This window comes from Rhineura floridana, chromosome 6 (genome assembly GCF_030035675.1).
Source record: "Rhineura floridana isolate rRhiFlo1 chromosome 6, rRhiFlo1.hap2, whole genome shotgun sequence".
NCBI classification, from domain to species: Eukaryota; Metazoa; Chordata; class Lepidosauria; order Squamata; family Rhineuridae; genus Rhineura; species Rhineura floridana.
The window spans coordinates 138,368,714-138,396,340 of NC_084485.1; the positions used below are offsets into that span (position 1 = coordinate 138,368,714).

Below are 27,627 nucleotides of genomic sequence, written 5' to 3' on the forward strand. Positions count from 1 at the left end.
CCTGAAATCCTGGAGAGCTGCTACCAGTCAGTGTAGACAGTACTGAGCTAGATGGGCCAATGGTCTGACTCGGTGTAAGGCAGCTTTCTATGTTCCTCTAAGCTATGTACAAAAGCATAAACATAAAAACAAACAGGATAATAAAAACAGAAATCTAGCAACAAGAATCCCTGACCCAATCTTATGGGTCAGGTAAAGTCTGGGCAAAAAGATGTCTTTGCAAGATGACAGATCATGATTCATGTACAGCAAAACAAAGGATATTCCACGCTGTATTTTGTGATATTCTGTAGGGTGCAGCGCCACAAGAAAAAGTGTGATCTTACAGGTCTAAACAGGGGGAGGCGATCCTTCAGGCAACCTGGTACCAAGTTAATAAATGTGTTTGCATGATTTACAGGAATGTGTGTGAGCTTATTATTATTCACTAATAAACAAAAAAAACCTTGTGGTTTAAGAATGTACCTATAACCAACAAATATTTCATCAAACTTTAAAAAGCAGGGAAATTAGGCAGCTATAGTGAATGTACCAGGGGAGCAGAGACCTGACCTCCTCTCTGAGATATTGGACTGCCCTACAAATTTGTCAAAATGCAAACATAGGAAGTGGATTGGACTGTGAAAGACCAACCCAAAGTGTGTTTGCATTTTGACAAATTCATAGGGCAGTACAGTATCTCAGAGAGGAGGTCTCCTGCTCCCCCGATACATTCACTATAGCTGCTCAATTTTAAAGTTTGATAGAAATATCTGTTGGCTATAGATATGTTCTTAAACAGCAAGGGGGTTTTGCCTGTTATTGAATTTCTCTGCTTTTTAATCTGGAAGGTAAGAAATGGGATCTTGTTCAAGTTTGCTGAGAATGCATTGATCATTTGTAGGCTTATTGAGTTAAATGGAATTTACTTAATTGCAATCATGCTTAGGATAGGTGAAACTGACCATGAGGGGATGGGGATGGGGAGGGGAGGAGGAGGAGGAAGGGCAGGAGTAGGGGAGGAAGAAGGGCAGGGTGTAGGAGGAGGGCAACTTTGATCATTTGCATGCTTGAGTTCAGTGGGATTTACTTCCCTGCAATCATACTTAGGATAGGTAAAACTGACCATGGGGCACGAGGAGAAAAGGGAGGCATGGAGGGAGAAAGAAGGAAGAGGGCAGGGGAGGAAGAAGGAAGAGGAGAGGGAGAGGAGCGGAGGGCAAGGAGAGACGGGGAAGGAGTGGAGAGTGGGGGAGAAGGAGGGGAAAGGCAGGTCTGATCATTTGCATGCTTATTGCACTTAGAATATTTTATTATTTAATTAATTTATTTTAAATATTTCTATTCTACCCTACAATAGGGCACTCAGGGCGGCTACAATAAAATCGCACACATATACGGTAAAATACACAATAAAAACATAAACATTACAGTAAATTAAAATACATAAAATACAATTAAAATACACAAAATGCATTATGCATACACATACACACATATACAAACACACCTACATTGTTATATGTGTATGCACATATATACGAGTGAGAGCTTAAAAGATAAAAATAAAAGATAAAAAACTTTAAACAGAGTCAGGCTGACCCGTCAGTCCCAACCAAAGGCTCTCCAGAACAAAATCGCTTTTACAAGTTTCCAGAAGGGTTCCTTGGGGCAGGGAATTCCAAATTCTGGGAGCCACAATTGAAAAGGCTCTCTCCTGTGTGCCTGTCAATCTAACTTCTTTCATTCCAGGCATGCAGAGGAGATAATCTTAAATCCAAGGTAGGAACATATGGACGTAAGTAGTCCCTTAAGTAAATAGGTAAAACTGACCATGGAGGAGGAAGGGGAGGAAGGGACAGGACAGGGAAGGATGGGGAGGGGATGGGGAGGAATGAGCAAAAGGGAGGGGATAGGAGGGAGGAGAAGGGGAGGGCAGCTTTGACATTTGCATGCTTTTTGAGTTCAGTGGGATTTACTCCTGTGTAATCATGCTTAGGATAGGTGAAACTGACCTGGGGAGGGGCAGGGAGGGGGGAGGAGGAAGGAGGAGACAAGAGAAGGATAGGGGGAGGGAGGGAGGGGGAGGGGAGGAGATTGGGTGGGCAGGCACTGGGCAGAGGGAAAGCCCCTTTCCTTTCCAAAAGGAAAATATTGGGAACAATATCATTGTATTTCAGTGTTTTCCCCACTTTTTTATTCTACAGCAGGCACATGTAATCGCATGAAGTATGTAGTCTCCCACCCAGATTTCAACCAAAGCTGTACTGGCCACATCCACATCAGACCTTTCTTTCACTTCAGACAGTCATGGCTTCCCCCAAAGAATCCTGGGAAGTGTAGTTAATGAAGGGTGCTGAGAGTTGCTAAAAGACACCCTATTCCCCTCACACAGCGTCAGTCAGAGCACCTGACTGTTAAACCACTCTGGCCACTGGAGCTCTGTCAGGAGAATAGAAGTCTCCTAGCAACTCTCAGCACCCTTCACTAACTACACTTCCCAGGATTCTTTGGGAAAAGCCATGACTGTTTAAAGTGAAATAAAGGTCTGGCATGGGTGTGGCCCTATTAGCCAAGGCAAGCAGCTGTGAGTCTGGCTTTTAGAACACTGACAATTGGTTCTTACTGAGCATGTTCAGGCTTATCATTCACTGCAATGCTAAATTTCTTGAATTAATTAAAAATTGGCCAGTCATTTTTTTTTAACTTTTAAACTGCAGAAGATGAAGGTCAGAGTATGGGGCAAGGTCAGTAATAGGATTACAGGTACTGTGTGAACATGGCTGATTTTTAATTAATTTCAACAAATTATGAGACCACTGACAAAAAAAGCCAAGGAGGGGTTCGGATTTTTTGTCTCGTTTTTACACTTTGAACTCTCGATTCTCTCTGCATGTTTTGTGTATCACCATGAAAACTTAGAGGGTTGTTAAGCAAGCATTTCTGAGTTCAGGATTATAAATTTTGTCAGGTTTTGTTTTGAAATGAATTTACAGGAAGCAGCAGAATGGCATGGAGAGTATTTTCAATTTAACATTGCAGAATGCGAAAAATCCATGCTGGCTATAGTATACAGCCACTCTCGCACTTGTATAATACCCATCACAACATATATAACCCAACTGAAGGCTGCTTTAGGATGTGAAAGATGTTGCAGTGTATGCTTCTTTTGCAGTGCTCTGGTAACTTCAGAAGATGCAGGCCACAAGGGAGGAGTCAATAATGCACTCCTTCTTGTGTCAGCACTACTCCTCCTGGAAACGGAAATACTACAAGTGTGGGAGCCACAATAGGGACATCTTCCACCAGGCCCAAATCTTCCAGTGTTACTAGAGCAGTGCAGGAGGAACACATGCTGCAGCATTCCACATGCCATAAAGCCTTTTCCAACCTTTGGACTACAACTCCCATCATCCCTGGCAACTGGCCATGTTGGCTGGGGCTAATGGGAGTTATTATTATTATTATTATTGATTGATTGATTGATTGATTCCCCATCTTCCGGCCAAAGGCCCTCAAGGCGGCTTACAAAAAACACAAATATAAAAATACAATATAAAATAAATCAATCAAACAACAACAACAATAATTTATTTCAGTCATTGACCAGATACATAGAATACAAAAAATAAAAACCAATAAAATGCAATACAATTTAGAAATAGTACATCCAATCAAGATTTTACAAGCATTTGACCTGTACCTTCCTACAAGAAATAGAAGCCGCAATATATTTGGCGACTTTATATGTAACTTGTGGAGAGTAATCTCCCAATAAATAATCAGCATAAAAGGATTCTGGTCTACCTGGGAAGGAAATTAAAATAGGGGAAATTAGCTGTTGCCTTAGATCACGATAAAAAGGGCATCTCAATAGAACATGCACATTGGTTTCAGTTTCACCTTCGCCACAAGGGCAAATTCTATCACTGTATGGGACTTTATTAAACTTGCCCTCTAAAAGGACAGAGGGGAGAGTATTCGTCCTCACCAGAGTAAAAGCCCTTCGATACTTAGGGAGTGTCAAATCCGTTAGATAGGGCATGGGAGAAAAACATCTAGGATTGTACCTATGTTTTCTTACAAGCATCAAATGGTGTTGGAAATCTATGTCTTTGATGCGTTGCCGGATGACCACTCAGGCTGTGTCAAGGCCCATTTTTAGAATGATCGGGACAGAGAAGCCCAAATTAGCTATTTTATCTAAAATCTGCTTTTCCCATATTGAATTAAAATCATCGACTAAAATAAAAGGGGAAAGACCTTTTGGCTCAAAAATCAGTTTTAACCACGCATTTATTTTAAGGGCCCAAATGCGTGATTCAACAGATTGCAATCCCGTTTCTAGTCTCAAAATAAAACTAGGTATACAGGTAGAAACAGCTAAAACAGCTCTCATAAAAGTGTTTTGAATAGATTCCAGAGCCGAAAATTTCTCAGAGATGAAAATTTGAGAACCGTATAGCAATTGGGGAATAATTTTCGCCATAAATATTTTAACAACTGATGGGAAGGATTGGCCACCTCTCTGATAGAAAAAGGTCATTAATGCCTTCATAGATCTTTTTGCATTTAAAGCGGCTACACCAGTCTGCAGCCGAAAGGATCCCGAGGCTTGAAAAGTTATGCCTAGATATTTATAATTATTTACCTGCTCAACTGCCTGGCCATTAATACGCCAGAGATGTTTTGTTTTCTTTTTGGAGAAGACTATAACTTTCGTTTTTGCATGATTTATGGTTAAAAATTCTGAAGAACAGAAAGATGTTAATGCGGCTAGTAAACGCTTTAAGCCGATGGGAGTCCTAGACATTAAAGCTATGTCGTCCGCGTATAATAATAGAAAGCGCGGAGTTCCAGCTAACCTTGGAGGGTGCGACACAATAGGAGCTAGCTTGGATACAACATCGTTAATGTAAATATCAAATAACAGGGGCGCTAAAGGGCAACCCTGTTTTACACCTTTAAAGGTGTAAATAGGGTTTGAAAGATGTCCCTTGTTGGAACATCTAACTTGGAGTGATGTATTTTCATATAGGCCCCTTATTAATGCTAGAAGACGTTTATCAATACCTAGATTGTTTAATTTCTCCCAAAGTCTTATTCTGGATAAGGAATCAAATGCCATTTTTAGATCAATGAACGCAACATATAGGGCGTTACCTTTTCTGGTGGTGTATTTAATTATAAGATGGTGCAGTACAAGAGCATGATCCGTTGTGGAGCGACCACTGCGGAAACCAGCTTGCTCTTGTGCTAAGATGTCATTTTGATCTATCCAGGTTATAAGCTTCTTGTAAAGATGTGCAGCATAGAGCTTGCTGATTATGTTAAGCAGGCTAATAGGCCTATAGTTGGCCGGGTCAGAAAATGAGCCTTTTTTATGAATAGGAATAATAATAGCTGATTTCCAATCATTAGGGATCTGCAACGAAGCATCAATGTATGTAAAAAGGGTTGCAAGAATAGGAGCCCACCAAGCTGCGTTGGATTTATATACTTCGGCGGGAATATTATCAGGCCCAGGTGCTTTGTTTGATTTTAACGCAGCTAGAAGCTCAAGTATTTCTTCAGTTGAAACTGGAGGCCAGTTCGGAATTTCATCTACCGGACTGAAAGGTATGGTGTTTAAACCATGTCCTGTCTGATATAGTTCCCCAAAGAATTTTTCCCAAACCGTTGATGAAATGCAACAGTCGGGTTTAGCATAAGGCTTTGGCCAATGATGTGCTATAAGGTGCCAGAAAGTAGAAGGATTTTTCAGTTTAGAGGCCTGTAGCAGATGCTGCCAAATGACTCTTTGTTCTAAACTCTTTTTCATTCTTATTAGTTGTTTATATTGTTTTTTCGCTATACAATATTCCTGTAAGGAATCTGGAGATCTGTTTGCTTTATAAACCTGGTGAATAGCAATAAGTTGTCTTTTGGATGCAACACATTCATGGTCAAACCAGGATCTAGATTTATAGACTTGACTAGTTGGTTGTTGTTTGGAGTTGGTTAAAAGGACCGTTTGGAGCATAAGAATTAGTTGGTGGAAATGACAAACAAGAACATCAGTCTGAGAGGATAGCACAATTTGTTCCTTGATAGTTTGAAATTCAGATGAATTTAATCTGACTGCTATATCTTTTTCCAATTTAGGAGCCCATTTAATCCTACCTGGTCGTGTCATCATATCTTTTACTGTGGGAATTTGTTGCCTCAAGTGTAAGGAACAGTCGTCGGAGGAAAATACAGTAGTTATTAAAGAGTGGTCGCTATCTAATCGATTTATTACTTTACAATTTGCCACCCGATGGAATAATTCTAAGGAGACAAATACTAGGTCGATCATGGACGCTCCCCTGGGGGATAGGAAGGTGAATTCACCATCCAAATCACCCTCAGTACGCCCATTTAGGAGTATTAGGTTTAGCTTTACTGCTAGCTGGGTTAAAAGGAGCCCTGCATAATTCATACCTTTATCTTGAGATTGCCTAGGAGGGATATTGGGCAAAAGATCTAAAGGACAAATCTCCATTTGATATTTATTGTATATAGTTTCATCCGACGGGCCTACTCTCGCATTAAAGTCGCCTGCTAAGAGTATCAGCGAGTCAGGGTAAGTAAATGATAAATTAACTAAATAGGACTCGAGTGATTCTATTTTCTTTATGGCACTGTTTTTGTCACGACTGGGGGGTATATAGACATTAACCAACAATAATGAAAAATAGGCAAATTTTAAAATTGTAGCAATTGCCAACTCGGGCAGCGATACCATATTAATGGTTGCTGCCTTAATTGTAGTTGTTATTAGTGTACAAATGCCTCCTTTAGGACGACCACCCCTATTACTAGGGGTAGCATCCATATGGTGTGTTAAATAACCGTCCAGGATTATATCCCCTTCCGTCCAAGTTTCCTGTAAGAAGATGATGTCAAATTGAGATAAGGAACTCATAATATTAGGGTCAGTAGCCTTAGTTTTCCAACCCGCCACATTCCAGGAAGTAAACTTCAATTGGGCGGAATTAGATACAGATCCTTGTCAGGTGGGCATAGAATAATGACCATTAATGTCAACATTTCTTGCAAGTCGAGATAAAGGATCGAGGTTCAGAGTATCAACCTCCATTTTGTATGAGTCGATTGTCAGGACATTAGATATGTTCCAAGGTTCAACATTAGTTGACCTGTCCAGTATTGGTTTGTTAATTTCCAAAGTCTTTGTTTTTTCTTTTAGGTCAGTCAATAGGTTTTCCAATCTATTAGTGATTTCCAATTGAGCCCCCTTCGATAAGTGTGTAAAAGTCTCTAGAAGATGGCATTCTTCTGGTATGAAGTCATTGACCACATAATTGGTGTCTGTCTCTGGACACTGAATGGTATGATGATCAAGGAAATTTGTGGTAGATATTTTTGTCTCATTAACAGGTGATAATACGACCTCCTGGCGGATGGTATCTCGGAGAGTTGCTTGATCCTGTCTTTTTAAAGTTGGAGTGTTCGTTGTTTTATTTTGAGATGGAATAAGGCTCAAAGGGGGAGCGGTGTTCTCAAAAACTCTTGAAATCAGTAGATCATAGTTTAAGAACAATTGTCTATTTTTATACAAATTTCTTACGAGGTTTTTATTATGAAACGTAACTATGGCTCTCGCCTTTGTATAGTTGTAAAATAGATATTGAACCCGGGCAACATCCTCTATCTTGAATAGATCGGGCTTAATGTTTTCCATTAGATGCCAAAAATGGGATCTTCGTTCTTGTTGAGTTAGATAACCTTTGGGTTTCGGAAAATTTATTATTGCTATTTTAGCCGGATTAAGAATCAGTTTCCAGGCTTTATAACTTTGATTGACTTGGAATGTGCTTTTTTCTAGCATTGCTTCTTCATGTTGAGTTATAATTTCTGGACAAGTCTGACTCATTTTTTCCTTGTTACTAGAAATCTGGTCCATCTCAGGCATTTGAACAGCAGACATCAGACTAATGGAATTAGCCTCCTTGATTTTTCTATTCTTGTTCTTCCTTTTCTTCTTCAATTTTTTACTTTTGAGATTTGAAGGGTCTGCTAAATTAAACAGCCTTTTGAAATTCATGTGACTTTTGTGTCAGGTTTTTGACGATTTTAGGTTTTTAGGTTTCTTAACTTGATTGGTGATAGGAGATCTCTTCTTCTTCCTCCTTCTCCCCACTAAGTGGCAGAAATCTTTGCGTTTTGTCTGGGATGCTTGAGTTATTGTCTTGGGTGTTGTTTTTTCTTCATTTATGTTAAAATCTTTTTTAATAAAATATTGCATTAGTGTTGTGATAAAAGAGTTTGATTCCGCAACAAATCTTGAGATCAAGGATAACGATTGAGTTACCGCTTGGCTCCAAGTTTCATTAAGAGGAGTTAATTTTTTATTAATAGAGATCTTCTCGTCAGCATCGCCTTGTTGCATAATGAGGGTTGTTGAGGGCAATAAATCCGATTCGACCATAGGTCTGGGAAATTGAGATAATGTACTGGACATCAGCTGAGACCGACTCTCATTCATAGGTACTGTGCAGAAACTGGGTACCTCGTGGACTTTTGGCTCTTTTGGTTGCACAGAGGGTGACAAAAAGCTGTAACTAGATACCTCATAAGAATATGAGGACTCAAGTGGCGGCATTGAGCTAGCTGTACTTATTGCTGTATTATTAAGCTCAAGCCTGGATTGCAATGAATTTTGTTCTTCCTCCGCCTCTTCCAGTTCTTGAGCTAAATTTAATAGCCCAGTGTCATCGTTATTTAGATGCCAGAGAGAAAAATTAGTCAAAGTCCAATTATTAATTGTATTCTCACATTGTGTTATATCATTGCGTTCCTCCTTAGGAATATTTTTAACAATGCTTGGACTACTTGCCCTTGGGTGGTAGTATTGCGTTATTTTTGCTTGCTTCCTTCTGGCAGGTAATATCCACTCTTCATTATTCAGCATAATGCCTAAGTCTTTGGATTTTTGTCTTGTTAGGACCATGATAGCAGTTAAGTGATTTTCAACACTAAAAGTAGCTTTGTTTGCCCCACCCTAAAAGCAGCAAAGCTAACAGATTCTTAGAATTAAATTCTTAGAGTTCTCACTAGTTCACAGTCCTCCAAAGAATAAGCTTCATTAGTCTCTTCAATAAGCTTCATTAGACACTTGGCTCGACTCCCGGAAGAATCCAACTACTAGGAATCAGATAAGCAACATAGCGTTTGAAGAGCAGACGCCGGAGTTTACAATTCCAATTCCATTTCCAGTAAGGGTAGGAGAGTTTAAAATGCTTCGTTTAAGATAAGATAAGTTCTATTTGCACTTATTTGAATTCTAAAAAGTTCTAAGGAGAATACAAACTTTTTGTTTTAGGATGGAGGAGAGATTATCTCGACCTTAGTAGCTCGCGGCCATCTTCCCAATCCACAATTGAATCATTGGCTGGGGCTAATGGGAGTTATAATTATTATTATTATTATTGATTGATTGATTGATTCCCCATCTTCTGGCCAAAGGCCCTCAAGGCGGCTTACAAAAAACACAAATATAAAAATACAATATAAAATAAATCAATCAAATAATACAATTTACAAAATACAATTTACAAAAGTTAAATAACTGCTCTTAGGCTAACAATGTAAGATGAACGACACATGAGGTTGTGGTCCAAAGTATTTGGACAGCACCATGTTGGGGAAGACTGCCTTAAAAGGCACATATTGAGGCTATCTGGATTGCCCCACACATCTGAGGCAAGGTAGGTGGCAACCAGAGAGGGTCATCTCCATTGTGGCCCCCTCTTTATGGAATTACTTCCTCAGAGAAGTTTACTAGTGTCAAAATTACTATTTTTTTGGCACCAGGCAAAGAGGTTTTTTAAAATTATATTACTCTTTTAACCATGTTGCAATCAATTATATTTTGCTTCTGTATTATCTTGCTTTTGTAAACCACCCTGAAAGTATTGCTGAAGGGTGGTATATAATCTTTTAAATAAATAGAACAGAACAAAATGGAACCTCAGCTTAACAATGTCGCCATGATACAATCTAGCAAAACTAATTTTCAAGATATTACTCAAAACTCACGCCAGTAAAGTGACATTCAGACAACAACATGGATTTATATGAACAATTTATTAAACAGATCCCTGTTCTTCCTGGTTTTTTTCCCTCCAGGCTCAACATTATCAGGCTTCCGGTAGGTTGAAGCCTGCCTAGTCCTCACTCTAAAGATAGAAAAGAATTATTTTACTTTATATGCTACAATTACGGTCTCCACATTGTGAAATGGTTTGCAAATGTTCACAGCGGGCACTTCAGGGTTCTCTAAGATAACCTTAGGGACCCAATTAAAGGACTCCTATAACCATTTAAAACAGCTCTGCCGGGCATCACTATGCAGATGCAATGATGGTAGGAAAATATTCCTTCTTCACTGCTGCTACTGCCAGAATATGGTGAGCTCTAAACTGCATTTGGTCAGTTTTCCTCCACTTACATTCTGGCAATCATTCCAACCACTTCATCACCCTCAACTACTTGGTTTTACAAAGTGGTCAAGTCAATTCTATTCAGTGGGACAGAATGCTTAACAACAATCACGTCTGCAGCCCAGGTAACTTCTGAATTCTAGAATGTGACTGACAGAAATGCCAACAGAAAGGACTCTCAGGAATCCATTAGCAAACCATACTATCAGATCCAGGGTCTGATTCTGCCACTGCAAGCCCAATCATCACCATCTTTTCTGGTTGGGAATACCAGAGCAACAATATTAACTGCTCCGTTTGTTGAGTCTGTGCCAAACTGAGACAGAGCCATGGTTGTCATAGTGGCCATGAAAATCCTGACCCACACCAGATAAGGCAGCCTAAGCATCTTTCAACACCAATATTTGTGGTTCCTCAAAACTAAATCCAACATCATTTCTAGCACTGAGATTGTTAGGCAGCAGGGCGATACATACAGCAATAGAATTCCAAAACCAGTATCAGATACAAACACTCAAAACTGAGTTTGACTAGACAGGAAACTGATGAGGGGGACAGGAGACGACAGTGACACCTCCTTCCTAATCTCAAGACTGGGTCAGCGCAGACGCAAGCAGACAAACTGGGACAATTGACACCTCTCAGCCCATCCACCCAAGTCTCATAGATGCATGGGAAGGTAAATACCATCACCTGGGATTAAATCCTGGATGGCAGCAGAAGCCACGCGTCCAGCAGAGTGGAGCTGCAGCAATAGCTTCCCAGTGGCAGCATTGCTGCCGCTTACCCAAATAGCGAGGGGAGGAGCAAAGCAGCAGCAAGGTTAGAGCTGCAGGGTGTGTTGGGTGCATTTTAGAAAGCTATTTTCATTTTATGTAGGTGATGGTCATAAAAGACCTGGTGGATGGCCGAAGTGAATTGAGTATGAATTCTTGAACATGCACCCTTATTCTGCTGCAATGCCTATTAGTTCCTTAACACACACAAATTTATAGAAAGAAGGAATATAAATTGTGATATTAAATAAATTTAAAATGATGTGAGAAGGATTTCCTGAGGCTAGAAAGTTTGGAAACCATTGACCGACAAGAATGAGCTAATTCATAAGACTGTCAATATGGTAGTGCCATCATAGTAAGTTACTCATTTAAACCTTTAAAAATCAGATTGTTTTTGCTCATTAGGGCACTGCACTCAATAACACAACACTGAGCTGAAAGACTCATCCATACTTTCTAACAAGAGAGAGAGCAACTACTATTATCCTTATTGGATTCCAAAATCTTGTGCCTCATTCCTGAACCTAATTACTGTGTTTATCCCTGCTCATGTGAAAAACAACACAAACACACAGAGAGAAATATTCTTATTTTTGTATTGTTACATTTTTTTTAAAAAAGGGGATGCATTCATTGTACTTCCATCCTTCCCCTACTCTTTATAAGCCTAATATAAACTCATGCTGATTCCACTACAAGAACTATGAAAATGTGAGTATATTGTGACACGTTATGCATATTTAATCATAGCCTGATAGGCTGTCATTAACTTCAATCAGCAATCTTTCACTTCATTAATCATGATGCTATGTTAAGAGGACATTGTAAATTGCCCTCAAGGAAAGGTCAGAAATAGCCACAGAGTACAACAGGGCCAAACTGCCCTGAGGGCAAGTTTAGACATCTCTAGGGTGAAATCAGAAGGAAAAGGCATTAGTTTGATTCACCAGTAGATTAAATTACAAATTCAATAATCACAGATTCAAAATTGTGGATTTTTACTAAAATCTTATTTTAAACCAGAGCTGGCCAATCTGAACAAGTACTCGGGGGCTGATGGCATTGTTGGAAGCTATGGTTGTCCTTCTGTGAATCTGGGGAAAAGTGTACAAGATGGTTTTCCGCTTTAAAGGGGATATATGTTTATTTAACTATTAAAGAGGAACAGCTACTTTTACTAAATATCCTCAAAAAAAGCCCACCAGATTCCAAATGCTAAAATCAAGAGTTAAATTGGCTAAAAGCTAAAGGTTTAACAGGCCCAGATAAAATAAAGACATCAATAGGGCATAATGCAATCTGTCAGAGAGAGAGAGAGACCTCATATTATTATATCAAACTGGAATATTCGGAAGAGAAAAGAAAACCTTCATATTAGAACGTGTAAACCTACAGAATTATTAATTCATAAGCAAAATATATACAATTTGATTATAAATATTAACAGGATATTGTCAATCTTTGTAGCATCACATTTTTCACTGTCTTAGCTTAAAACCACCATCTTGGCAAGGAATATTCTTCAAAGCACAAAAGATACATTTCCAAAACTCTGTACTATATAGTGAAATTAATATTCCTTATAACAGTCACAAAAAAGTATTTTGAAGGCACAAGGAGAGGAATAAATAAAAACACACTTGTTAATATATCCCCCAAACCCTGAGACACTCATGATCCAGTGAACACAATAAGCTAGTCTGAAGATCAAAGAACTTGTAAGCAGGGAGGAGGGAATGATTATTTGACAAGACGTGAATAATAATAAAAAAGACTGCATTGCCATGGAATGACCTAGCCAAGTGTACAAATCTTAAATATGAAGTTCTTGGAAGAACTTGCCAAGAGTATTTGGGTTTATCCACATGCAAGCATTACTTCATACTAAAGACCCTGTTTTTACCACCATTTTCTATTTTGCACCGTCCACAGTAAGGGTTCAATGCCAGCTGCAAACACGGTGTTTTTAATTCACACTGGAAGGATCAATCATGCAGTTTCATAATGACCACGCCCTCTAATTTAACGTTTTTCCTCCCTCTGGTTGCTTGGCAACCAAGCATGCTGCAGTGGGTTCCTTTAAAAAAAAAACCAAGAAGTGCAAATATCTGTGTTTTCCCTGGTAGGATCCAGCTGAAGTACAAATCTTTGTTTGAGCAGTGTTATGCTTTTGTACACAAGTTAGAGGGGGAAAGAAAATACAGGCACCATTTGCAGCAACATAAAAAAGTAGTAGGAGGAGAGCAGACGGAAGTTACTTTTCAGTCTACAGGAAATAAAAAGAAAGAAGGGAAGAGGAGGAGGGTGGGTGTGGAGAGGGGAATGAGTGACACACCCAGCTAAAAGCATTGGAGCAAAGTGTCTGCAAGCATGAGAGATACAGAATGAAGACTTTTTTCCTCCCCTTTTTGTACAGTAGGGCCCCGCTTTGCGGCGTTCTGCTTTGCAGCTTTCCACCGATACAGTGGTTGTCAATTGCAGAAAGGCCCTGCTCCTACGGTGCTTGTTCCACTTTTATGGCGTTTTTCGGGCATCAGGCACCATTTTAGACAATGTTAGTCAATGCGTTCTGCTTTACGGCGGATTTCACTTTACGACGGCGGTCCAGAACAGAACCTGTCGTATGAGCGGGGCCCTACTGTATTATCAGACAATTGTGTTAGTACAGATTTACAGGGGGAAAGCAGCATGATAGCTTCTGTTTGTCGGTATCGTCATGTGAACCATGCAAATTAGAAGGCCATGTAAGTAGCACTAAACACACAGTAAACCACCATGTAGATGAGCCCTTAGTTTATATTCCTGCACCTTTCTACACTCGTAGAACCCATTTTACCAGGGCTCACCAATGTGGTGTCTGTGGGCACAAATGTGCCTGCAGAGGCTTTCCCTTGCTCCCACAGGGTACTGTCCCCCTGCTGAAACTATATTTGAAAGAAGTATCCTTCTGTAGCCAAAAGAAAAGATTGTGGTATACCCATGCAATTTTTCCAGTTGTGATCACAGGCCCAAATAGGCTGGCAACCTCTGCACTTTTCTGATAAAAAATACTCCAATTAAAGTCAGGCTTTTTTTTTAAAAAAAAGATATCTGACTCAAGTGTATATTATTATTATTATTATTATTATTATTATTATTAACCAGCTTTCCACCAGCATGCTAGAGTGGGGGTTACAGCAGATTAAAATTCAGTATTAAAAATAATTAAAACAAATTATAACCAACAGGAAAACACACAACTCCAGTGCCAAAAGCTGGGATAAAGAGGTGTGTCTTTACCACTCACTAAAAACTGTAAAGTGAAGGTGCCAGGAGTACTTCTGTGGGAAGGGAATTCCACAACTTAAGAGCTGCCACAAAGAATGCCCTCTCCTGGGCCATCATCCTCCAAACTTGTGAGGGTGGCAGAGCTACAAGAAGGTCCCCTCTGCTGATCTTAACACCTGAGAGGTGTAGGGAAGGAGGCAGCCTCTCAGATATTTCAGGCCTAAGTCGTCTAGGGCTTTAAACACTAGCATGAGCAACTTCAGTTGGGCCCAGAAACAAATGGGCAACCAATGCAACTGTTTTAGCACAGGGGTTACACGAGTTCTAAAAGCAACCCCAGCCAGTAATCTGGCTGCTGCATATTGAATCAGTTGAAGTTCCCAAGACGTCTTCAAGGACAACACTGTATACAGTGTGTTGCAATAATCTAGTCTGAGAGTTACCAAAGCATGGAGTACTGTGGCTAAGTCATCTCTGTCCAAAAGAGGCTATGGCTGGTGAACCAGCTGGAGCTGGAAATAGGCACTCCGAGGGCACCTGGGCCTCAAGTGACAGGATTGGATCCAGGAGTACCCCCATGCTATGAACCTGCTCTTTCCAGGGGAGTGTAACCCCATCCAAAACAGGCCATCTTCCCATCTCCTAGACTTGAGAACTTGGAACACATAACACCTTTGTCTTTTCAGGATTCAGCTTTAGTTTGTTGGGCCACATCCAACCCACCACTGTTTCCAAACACCTGTCTAGGACCTTAACCTCCTCTCCCAATTCAGATGAAACAGAGAGACATAGCATGTGTCATCTGCATATTGATGACACTTCACTCCAAAACTCATTATAACAGGTCTAAGTGGTTTCATATAGATGTTAAATAGCATTGGGGAGGCAAGATGGAATCCTGCGGGACACCATAGGAAAGTTCCCATGGTATCGAATAGAAACCTCCAAGTCAACTTTCTGGAAACGTCCCACTGAACCAGTGAAGTACAGTGTTTCCAGCCACCACCTCCTTGAGCCACTCCAGAAGGATACTGCAGTTAATGGTATCAAAAGCTGCCAAGAGATCAAGAAGAATGAGCAGGGTTGTCCTTCCTGCATTTCTCTCCCAATGTCCTCAGCCAGGATGATCAAGACAGTTTCAGTGCAATGACCAGGCCTAAAGCCAGACTGAAATGAATCTAGATAGTCAGCCTTCTCCAAGAATGCCTGAAGCTGGACCACCACTACCTTCTTGAGCACCTTGCTCAAAAAGGGGATATTCACTACTAGCCAATAGTTGTTTAACAATTCTGGGTCCAAGGAGGTCTTCTTAAGGAGGGGATGCACCACCCTCGTCCAGTGAAGCCCTGATCCCTGGACACCCCCCCAGTCAACCCCTACAGTTAGCTCTAAGAAGCCAAGAAGGGCAAGGGTCAAGGAGGCAGGTAGTTGACTGCACTTCTTCAAGCAGCTTGTCCACATCCTCAGGCCACAATACTTGAAACTCATCCAGTACAGATGGAATAGATAGTGCTCTGGACTTGCTCTAACTGTGGTGTCCAACTCTGTCCAAAGCTGAGCAACTTTGCCCCTAATATGCCTCCCAAAGTTGTTACAGCAGGCTGTACAGCAGAGGGTGTCAGAACGAAGTTTCTTGGCTAGCTGACTAAAGCCCATTTACCACTCAGTAAAGCTCTGCTGGGTGGCTACTTGTAGACACCATGGTGGAGAAGTAGGCTTTCTTTGCCATCAACACCATGTGAAAGGTACAGTAATGTTCAGACAGAGATTTACACCACCTGCGCCCTAACCATCTACCCTGCTGTTTCATTGCATGTAGGTAACTAGAGTACCAAGGTGACCTACGTGCTCCACAATGACAGCAAGAGCACTGAGGAGCAATTGCATTGATGCTTTACACATTTCCCCATTCCACAGTGTGACGAACGCCAGCCATATCAGCTGGAAAATCCCCTACAGCACTCAGGAATCCTTCAGATTCCATAAGCCTCTGAGGGCAGACAAGCACAATAGGTCTCCCACCCCTGTAGTGTGAAGTAGCCCAGACCTCAGCGAGGTGTTGCTTTCTTTTCTTAATGAAAAGATTCATCAAACTGGTATCACCCTCACCTCCACACACATAATCTGAAGATGTACAGTCCTGTCTCCCAACATCAGTGGGACTAAGATCCAGGTTCAAATCCTCACCCAGTCATGAAGCCCACTGGGTGACCTTGAGCCAGACACAGTCTCTCAACATAACCTTTCTCACAGGGTTGGTGTAAGGATAAAATGGAAGGGGGGGATTATGTGCACCACCTTGAGCAACTTGGAGGAAAGGTGGGATATAAATACAATAATAAATAAATAAATACATTTCAGCTGCAATATGTAGACCCCCAGCCTCAGCCAACCTGCTGAGCTTTTTTAAAATAATAATAAGAATTAATAGAGAAGCAGCAATGTGGTAGTGGTGGGGATGCTAAAGGGTGGAGACAAAAGGGTGGATAGATTGAGCAGGTGTGTTAGTGCTTTTAGGCCTCGGGGTGATCATCAGAACTGATGACTTGGTTAGCGTGCAGTTGTGATATGAGAGTGGAACAGAAGACAGATCAGTGCGTGCACACACACACACACATACACACCTGCCCCTCCTGCAAGCATCTGCAGGCAGGCACGCATTTGGGCACATGGGAGGGGTGAAACCCTCAACTGCTGCAGCATCTTGGAGAGATTGAGGGGGGGCAGATTGTTGGTGGAAGAAAGGGGGGATGCTGGCACACACACTTAAGTCTCAGAGATGCAGGAGCGAGCAATCCTGAGCTTCCTCACTCCTCCTTGGCTCTGTCTGGGCTGAAGGAGAGATCTGGGCGGCCTTGCAAATAAGAATAATTTTTAAAAGGAGATGGCAGTGAATCAGGAGCCAAGAAAGGCAGGCAGGCTGGCTGCCAGGAAGGAAGAGGGAAAGCAACCTTTACTTGCAGCCTTGCTTCTTTTTGCTTCACGAAAAACCCTCTCCTCTCGTTCTGAGTAAAGGCATTGTCAGCAGTGGCAGTGCGAGGAGACAGGAGTCAGCGATAGTAATCACCTCTTCTTCCTGGTAGCTCCACACTCAGTCTCCTTTTGCGTCTGCCACGTGTTTTATAGGCAGATGCCTGCCCTCGGAACACCTGAAAGACGCTCTGGTGCTTCAGCAAAAGTCCTCCCCTCTTGTTTGGAGCAAGGGGGAAGTGTCGTCTGCAGCAGCAATGGGAAGCAGACAGTATTCAAGGAGTGACGATTTTTTTAAAATTGGGATGGAATAATGGACTATCAGAATACAACCAGATTGGAACTAGGCAGTTCTAACTCCATCCCTATTACCAACATTTGAAAACTACAAGTTGGTTTTACAGCTAAATTATGATGATAAAAATCTCAAAGGGGAGAATTTATAAACAGAAACACCAAGTCTCTATATTATGGTGGCACAATGCCAAATTTGGAGTAGAATAGTGATCTCTCCATCTACCCTTTCTTGCAATCATGCACTGCATTTGAATATAACTTGCAGATTTTGGCAGTTAGATACAGAAGTGAAAACCTCAACTGTTTAAAAAAGATTGACAAAACTGCAACCTGGAGAAGAATAGCAGCTATTACTTCTAATTTAGGGTAACATAGGATCCAGAAATAAAACCTGAATAAGGAGAATCAAAACAAAATAAAAAAAACAAAACATGAAAAATAAAATAGTGTTTGTATTTGTTCCAAATAAACAAGAACTTGTAAAGAACTTTACTGAGAGAAAGAAGGCCTACCTTGATCATTCTAGATAGGTCTCCAGCATCTGCTAATTCCAGCACAATATTCAGTTCATTGTCCTCAATAAATGATGCATAGTATTTGATTACATTGGGATGATTCAATTGCTAGGAAAATAAACAGATACTTCAGTCTATATATCACTGTTCAGTATTCAAAGATGGTAACAAGAGTCCTTCCCCATTTAAGCCTAAATATCCACAAGGCAAAAACAACATTTTCTGTACTACAGGAAAATTTAAATGCTCATTTTTATAGTTTTTAGATAATAAAAAAACATGAACCAAGTTTAAAAATCAATCTAAAACTTAACAAGGATGACAGAATTGAACCAAACTGAAACCCAGTTTTTTAGTAATCTATCCATCCCAGCACTGAATTTGAGGCCTCCCACATGCACAGCGTGTGCTTTCCCCAAGAACCATTGGCTTGCACTTTGTCCACTGTACATTAATATATTCATTAGCTGGGTTTCTCTATTTAACATGCTTTCAAGTACAGAATTGTTTTAATTATTTTAGACTTTCAAACATTCATATGCTTTTTCTCTTCTTAAGTCTCATTTTTGCTGTTTGCATTAGTAATACTCCAGAAGCTTGAAGGCATATTCTATGATTCTACAGAATGTATGTCTTTTCATTTAATTATTATTTTAAATCTCATATCCTGCTTATTTTTCAGAAGAAATTCAAGGTGGCTAACAAAAAAACCCTTATCTACAATTTATTTTGGAAAGTTGTTTGTTCGATATGCATTTGAACACCTCTCAAGACATTGTTACCAAATTTTGCAGGATGCTTCCTGAGATCAAGGAGCAGGTTTTCATCTATGCTTGAAGACAATTGGATGCCATTTTGAATCAACTTGATGGACTGAACCTTCACAAACTGCACTGATTTCAAAACTGTGCTGATTTGTTGGTTTCCTTGAATTCCCAAGCAGCACTGGGCACAAGGCTTCCAGTAAAATAAAAAAACAATTCAACCAAATCATCACACAAAATATTAGACCCCAATAACAATTAAAAACAGCAATTAGAATTAGATATTAAAATACCAAGGGAAAATAATCCGTCCAAAGGCCTTTTTAAACAGCCGTCACCTGCCACCTAAAGCAGCGAGGGGGCCTGACACTGCTCACTTGGGCAAGGCATTCCTAGCCCTGGTCTCTACCATGCATACTTCACCGTGCTGAGGGATCTGGGGGAGAGGCTCAGGTGACCATAGAAGCATGCAAGGAAAGTCATTAAGATACCCAGCTCACAAACCATTAATGGCTTCAAAGGTTAACACCACCATTGTGAACTGAGCCAGGAAACAAAACCAGCAGCAATTACAAGTCACACAAAACTTGTAAAAGTCTTAATACATATTTACCTTAAGAAGATCTATTTCTTTGATGCAATCAGCCCGAGCCTTGGCATCCATTAAATCAAATATCTTTTTAAAGAAAAGAAAAATAATTTTACAAAATGAAAATAAATTCACAGGGTATACATCTTCAATGTTTAGTTTTATTTGCAAATGTCCTAAAAATAATCCTTTGCATAAATGAGACATCTCCAAACTGTATGCCATGAGATAGACATTAAATAATAAAAACTTGTTGTGAGTACTATCTATCCACAAGAACTTGCCACAAAAGAGGTCACCTTGCCGCATCTCTGAATGCTATATTGTTCTGGCTTTACCTCCTTCCTTTCGGCCTACTACACCAAGATGGTGAATAATTCTAGAGCTTCTGTGTAGTAGGCTTGCGATTGGATCATTCAACAACTGTCCATGTAGAAACAAAGCAGAATGACACATTCTCAGGGGAGTTTCCTATTGTGCCTCTACACCAGTTAGTGCTCTAAGCTCAGTTCTTTCCATCCATGAGGCATGCCCAGATCAGCAACTCATACAAAAACTATGCTGCACCATGGATACTTTTATAGTATAATTTATACACTCTAAATGTAAACCTTTGGGAATACAAGAAGTGTGCCTTGAATTTTAATTCAGAAAAGAAGTGTGTCTCAGCTATCTGACATTTCAGAAACACTGGGATAAAATGAACAGTGACATTCATTTTATAAACGCATCTGGCATCATAATGATAAGATGGTTACATAAGTCTGGCATTGCATTTCTGTACATGGTATCTCATTTAATAAGGCTTCTCAGACAGCCCCTAATGTCCCCCATGTGGCAAGTGCTGCTTCTCAGGGAGTCAGGGCCTAAAGCGAAACCCTAAAGAACAGGACCACCAGAGAGCCACATATGCCCTCAGTTCTTGGGCAACAATGTTTTGTTCGTTTTCAGTGGGTCACACAAAGTAGCATTTCTTCTGCCTGAATTTTCAGCATTGCTTGATGTGTGTTGTCATCAGGTGTGGTTATGTGGTAGGGTTCAAAATTGCTGAGGAGTCTGCTTGTTGCTTTAATTTGAAATGTCCACATCTTGTTAAAGCAAATAAACAAAACAGGCTCTCTCAGAAATACAAAAAAAGAGCCAGACTCCTGAGAAGCTAAGGCTCCTCTACCCTTTTTCACCATTACCAAAGTCCTCCACAGCCATAAGGTAGAAAGGACAGTGGTCCTTCCAATCATTCTCCTTTTATGGCTCTCTCCCAAAATGTATGGTCACCTGGGAAAGTTCTCTTACAGAAGCAAGATAGTTCTAACTTTCCCCATTTTCCTCCTCCAAACAAACTCCCTTAAAATGTTCAACACACACAAGACCAGGGAGAGCAAAAACAAACAGCAACAGATGTTAACTGAAGAATAAGGATGCTCTGTAACCATCTCATGGGAAAGATATTACTAAATATATATTTTAACCAGTCAAACTGTTAAGTATAGTGGAAAAGAAGAACTTTAGCAGGAGCACATCCTAGAATTCTCTTACCTCAGTACATTGCAAATGCTAAGATGATAGAAAGCAAACCCTCTGGGCTGCAAGTTATGAGTCAGGAAGGAGACTGAGTGGGCAGAGCTGAACGATAGCAAGATAAGTCACATGAATGGAATGTTAAGATTTAAATAATAAAAATAATAATAAATAATAATAATATTTAATTTGTGTGTCGCCTATCTGGCAGATAGCCACTCTAGGCAACGTACATTAAAATGGGATAAAATACAATAGTATCAAATGCAGTCACATTAATCTCAATAAATAAAATACTGGACAGTCATCAGTACATAAAAAATCTAACCAATAGAAGGAAGGTCTATCACTGTATGTTCAGTTTTGACTAAATATTGAAAGGCAAGCTGGCTTTGATGGAAAACACAGAAACAAAAGTTTACGACTTAGGGTTGAGAACATGCCTGGCAAAAGAGAAGCATTGCAGGCCCTCGGCTGCTATGAGTCTTGGAGCCAGAATGAAAAACACACACTTTTAGCACACCTTGGCATTAAAATCCCAAGACCTGCCACATATGATTAGCTTCCAGTATGAGAGCCTTTGGGAAAGCCCCATGGGAACATCCAAAAGTTAACAGAGAAAAATCTCAACCCACTAAGACCTTCAGGTTCTTATATGCTCTGTCCCCACTCCTCACCACTGTGAGACACGAACATCTGATCCCTGCTGTATCACGCTGAAAGGGACAAGTATGTTATTGCAGGCCCCTTCCCCTCTCAGTACACTCTTACCACCCTTTACATTACACTGAGTACTAGAAGTGCATGACAGTATCTGTTTGCAGCAAATAGCATGCTGAGGGGGATTTTTGGTGGGAAAATGGCACAAGGAAAAGGATTACACCCCCTTCCCCTTCCCCCACACCATGGATCAGGACCCTCCCGCATCTGCTTTTTGTTAAAAAGTGCCAGGTCCTCATCACACTTTTTTAACTAGAGTGCTGAAAATTAGGAAGAGAGGAGCCCTACAGGGAAAAGACAGACAAATAATAAGTGTTTAACAGTGCAATCCTCAGAAGTAAGTCCCACTGTTTCTAGTGGGGTTTACTCTCAAGTAAGTATGCGTAGAATTGCAGCCTAGGGATTCAAACAATGTGACTAAATAAAATTGGCCAGCTATGGAGATGTATCTTAAAATGAGCAGTATTCATATACAGGATTTTAATAAGTGGCATTTAATCCAGCAGCATCCCTTCCTCCAAATCATAATTCATTACAGGTTTTATGGTTATATTATAGAAATACTGGCTAATTGATTGCCATCTTACAGTTCTTTCCAGGCTGTTCTATTGCATCATATTACAGCCAGGATTTTACATAGGAATTACAACAAAGCAGACTCAGTAGTTATTCTTTACAAAGTACAACAGTTGTGATTTAGGCATCCCACCTTAAAACCTATGGCAAAGGCTTTTAAAGTGTTCATAACCAATTCATAACAGGCTTGCTAGAGAAACAGCAGAAACGATTTGGACAGCACACAGCTCATTTCACTGGGATATCAGGTAATTCACAAGATTAGTTGAGGAGGGTCATTATTGACTGATAAACTTGCATCCCGCTAACCAATACTGTGCTCATGTGATAAAAGAGCTCTGTGCACAAATGCTGGTTAGTAACTGTGAGAGTCACACTTCACACAAGCAATTATGCAATAGTTTTATGCATTAGCCTAGTTTCCCAGGATGATGGTGTGCTGAAGGCATTCCCGTCAACCCAATGCAGTTGTTCCATGAACTAAAGGAGTTTGTCAGGAGCTACTGGATCTATGTGCAGCTCACCCACGCGGTGAGGCACTGAACTGCAGCTTCTCTAGTCCTAGGATTGACTCTACTTTCCTAGGCAGGGCATTGGATTCTTCTGGGAAGGAAGGAGTATACAAGACGTCCAGTTCCTAATAAGACTTGCTTGAGCAACATAGCCTTCCTTAGCTCTGGTGTGTATCTTTGGTTATTCTTTTATCCTGGCTTGTCCCTCAATCCTGCCTCGTGGGTTGTCCCAACTTGCTCTTCAGTCATGACTTCTACCTTGCCTAATAAGTGGTTCCCAGCTCACCTCAGACTCCTGTTCATGGCTTAGCACTGGGACAGTCCTTCCACGGGTGCAACTCTCCTTCTGTTCACAAAGTGATTGTACTAGATGCAACCCGCTGTATACTCTGCCCATTAAGACAAAGACTGAGGGGAGATATGAAAGCAGTCTTCACACACTTGAAACGTTGCCACACAGAGGAGGGCGAGGATCTCTTCTCAATCATCCCAGAGTGCAGGACACAGAATAATGGGCTCAGGTTGCAGGAAGCCAGATTTCGGCTAAACATCTGGAAAAACTTCCTGTTAGAGTGGCACAACAATGGAACCATTTTCCTAGTGAGGTGGTGGCGGCCTCTCCAACACTGAAGGCCTTCAAGAGGCACCTCGACAGCCACCTGTCAAGTATGCTTTAATTTGGATTCCTGCACTGAGCAGGGGGTTGGACTCAATGGCCTTATGGGTCCCTTCAAACTCTACGATTCTATGACTCCCACTGATTTCAATAGTTCTGGATTGCACCTAAATTCAGTGTCACCAAAGCTCTAATTCTTACATGCAATCTCACTGAAGCCAGCAGAATATAGCTGCCTTTATGATATAGTCACTAATAACTGCAGAAGATGAAGGTCAGAGTATGGTGTAAGGTCAGTAATAGGACTACATGTACTCTGTGAACATGGCTGATTTTTAATTAACTTCAACAAATTATGAGACCACTGACAGGACAATGTCCAACAGAGGTCTGGATTTGTTTACTCATGTTTTGGACTTTGAACTCTGGATTTTCTCCGAGTGTTTCGTTTATCACTGTGAGGGTTGTTCAGCAAACGTTTCTGAGTTCAGTACTATAACTTTTGTAAGATTTTGTTTTGAAATGAGCTTATGGGAAGTAGCAGAACGGCATAGGAGGTATTTTCAATTTAATATGGCAGAATGTGAAAAATCCACGCTGGCTATAGTATACAGCAACTCTCATGGCCATACAACCATCAACAATAAGGAAACTAATGTTTCTGAAAAGTAAGGAGTTCTGAAGAGATATAAAAATTAATAAAATTGTCAGTTTGATAATATTGTGAAGACACTATTACTACTTGGTAATGTATGTTGACTATGGCCATAAATCCCAAGAAGAGGATAGCTAGCTTCACCTCCAATAACTCAAAAAGGCTTTTATCTCCCCATCTTCCAATAGCCCCCTTCAAGCTGCATAACCAAGCTCCTTTTAATCTCAGAGGGGATTTGAAAGAAGTTTTCAGTATAGAGAAATGGAGTTGCCGTTAACAAAAAAATGAAAATCCCTCACTGGATGTGTGCAGCTAAGCTGTCCCACACATACAAAAGCTTCACTGAACTGTAACTGTACCATACCAAATTTAATGTTTCAAACAACACACCAGTAGAAAAGTGAGCCACTATGTTCTCCCAGGACACCCAAAACATTTTGATATCAAAACTGGGGGAATGCTGCAACAAAGCAAAAACCTGAAAAGCACCCCAAAACAGACTCAGAGCAAGGGCTGCTGGTGCTATAAGCGCATACATAGTTGTGTAACACTACGGTTGTTCAGGAGAATCTGAAATTATGTACCTGTGACTTAAAGATACTATGTGTGACTGATCCATTCCAAAGCCAAGTTCATGGTTCCCTTGCAATCTTTTCGTCTGTGGTGGACATGATTTATACTGTATCTTTCTCCAATAAAAAATGGATATATACTTCAACAGGAGAAGGATCAGTACTAAAATGATCATACTTGAGAAAAAAAGTTAGAAGTTATTTTGTAAAGGATATTCTTTCACATTCATCCAAGCAACACACAACACATGGTACTCATAAACAGATTGCCATGGGGAGAATTCCAAAAGCACAGAATACTATTTAAGGGTTGTTCTTTATTTGTTGTTTACTATGGAATAGCCCATTAACACAGTAATAATAAGGTCAGGTTACCGTTTCCCTTAACAATTTCTAACTACTGCAACCTAGCAAATTTAATACAAATGCATCCATTCTCTTTGGCTAATATCACCATTAGAAGCAAAGGAGTTTCTATGTGAAAGGAAGATTTTCACTGCATTGTTCCTAGCTACTGTCAACAATGTTCACTGATCATTTATATAGAATTGTTTACTTTTCCCTCAAAGAAACACAGTAATATTTAGCAGCAACATTAGATAGCCTTAACCTGGGTGTCATACTACTCAGTATGTGTTTTTTCCTCACAGAAGGATTCATAATAATTAGTGCCCTTAAAACAACCTTGCATATTCCATTTAGCATCCACACTTTCTTGACAACCATTACCATAAGAACATAAGAAGAGCCTGCTGGATCAGGCCAGTGGCCCATCTAGTCCAGCATCCTGTTCTCACAGTGGCCAACCAGGTGCCTGGGGGAAGCCCGCAAGCAGGACCCGAGTGCAAGAACACTCTCCCCTCCTGAGGCTTCCGGCAACTGGTTTTCAGAAGCATGCTGCCTCTGACTAGGGGGGCAGAGCACAGCCATCACGGCTAGTAGCCATTGATAGCCCTGTCCTCCATGAATTTGTCTAATCTTCTTTTAAAGCCATCCAAGCTGGTGGCCATTACTGCATCTTGTGGGAGCAAATTCCATAGTTTAACTATGCGCTGAGTAAAGAAGTACTTCCTTTTGTCTGTCCTGAATCTTCCAACATTCAGCTTCTTTGAATGTCCACGAGTTCTAGTATTATGAGAGAGGGAGAAGAACTTTTCTCTATCCACTTTCTCAATGCCATGCATAATTTTATACACTTCTATCATGTCTCCTCTGACCCGCCTTTTCTCTAAACTAAAAAGCCCCCAATGCTGCAACCTTTCCTCGTAAGGGAGTCGCTCCATCCCCTTGATCATTCTGGTTGCCCTCTTCTGAACCTTTTCCAACTCTAGAATATCCTTTTTGAGATGAGGCGACCAGAACTGTACACAGTATTCCAAATGCGGCCGCACCATAGATTTATACAATGGCATTATGATATCGGCTGTTTTATTTTCAATACCTTTCCTAATTATTGCTAGCATGGAATTTGCCTTTTTCACAGCTGCCGCACACTGGGTCGACATTTTCATCGTGCTGTCCACTACAACCCCGAGGTCTCTCTCCTGGTCGGTCACCGCCAGTTCAGACCCCATGAGCGTATATGTGAAATTCAGATTTTTTGCTCCAATATGCATAATTTTACACTTGTTTATATTGAATTGCATTTGCCATTTTTCCGCCCATTCACTCAGTTTGGAGAGGTCTTTTTGGAGCTCTTCGCAATCCCTTTCTGTTTTAACAACCCTGAACAATTTAGTGTCATCAGCAAACTTGGCCACTTCACTGCTCACTCCTAATTCTAGGTCATTAATGAACAAGTTGAAAAGTACAGGTCCCAATACCGATCCTTGAGGGACTCCACTTTCTACAGCCCTCCATTGGGAGAACTGTCCATTTATTCCTACTCTCTGCTTTCTGCTTCTTAACCAATTCCTTATCCACAAGAGGACCTCTCCTCTTATTCCATGACTGCTAAGCTTCCTCAGAAGCCTTTGGTGAGGTACCTTGTCAAACGCTTTTTGAAAGTCTAAGTACACTATGTCCACTGGATCACCTCTATCTATATGCTTGTTGACACTCTCAAAGAATTCTAATAGGTTACTGAGACAGGACTTTCCCTTGCAGAAGCCATGCTGGCTCTGCTTCAGCAAGGCTTGTTCTTCTATGTGCTTAGTTAATCGAGCTTTAATCATACTTTCTACCAGTTTTCCAGGGACAGAAGTTAAGCTAACTGGCCTGTAATTTCCGGGATCCCCTCTGGATCCCTTTTTGAAGATTGGCGTTACATTTGCCACTTTCCAGTCCTCAGGCACGGAGGAGGACCCAAGGGACAAGTTACATATTTTAGTTAGCAGATCAGCAATTTCACATTTGAGTTCTTTGAGAACTCTCGGGTGGATGCCATCCGGGCCCGGTGATTTGTCAGTTTTTATATTGTCCATTAAGCTTAGAACTTCCTCTCTCATTACCACTATTTGTCTCAGTTCCTCAGAATCCCTTCCTGCAAATGTTAGTTCAGGTTCGGGGATCTGCCCTATATCTTCCACTGTGAAGACAGATGCAAAGAATTCATTTAGCTTCTCTGCAATCTCCTCATCGTTCTTTAGTACACCTTTGACTCCCTTATCATCCAAGGGTCCAATCGTCTCCCTAGATGGTCTCCTGCTTTGAATGTATTTATAGAATTTTTTGTTGTTGGTTTTTATGTTCTTAGCAATGTGCTCCTCAAATTCTTTTTTAGCATCCCTTATTGTCTTCTTGCATTTCTTTTGCCAGAGTTTGTGTTCTTTTTTATTTTCTTCATTCGGCCAAGACTTCCATTTTCTGAAGGAA

General features: G+C 40.6%; 1 protein-coding gene across 5 annotated transcripts in view; it reads right to left on the bottom strand.

Annotated features, from left to right (window-relative positions):
* Nucleotides 1–27,627, bottom strand: part of NEK7 (NIMA related kinase 7) — a 118,006-nt gene that overhangs the window by 47,390 nt on the left and 42,989 nt on the right. For all 5 annotated transcript variants that reach the window (XM_061633946.1, XM_061633949.1, XM_061633947.1 and 2 more), the window contains exons 4-5: nt 19,669–19,731; nt 18,289–18,399 (exon numbers count right to left, since the gene is read on the bottom strand). In XM_061633946.1, coding sequence (XP_061489930.1) covers nt 18,289–18,399; nt 19,669–19,731 — 174 coding nt within the window. The remainder of the gene's footprint in view (nt 1–18,288; nt 18,400–19,668; nt 19,732–27,627) is intronic.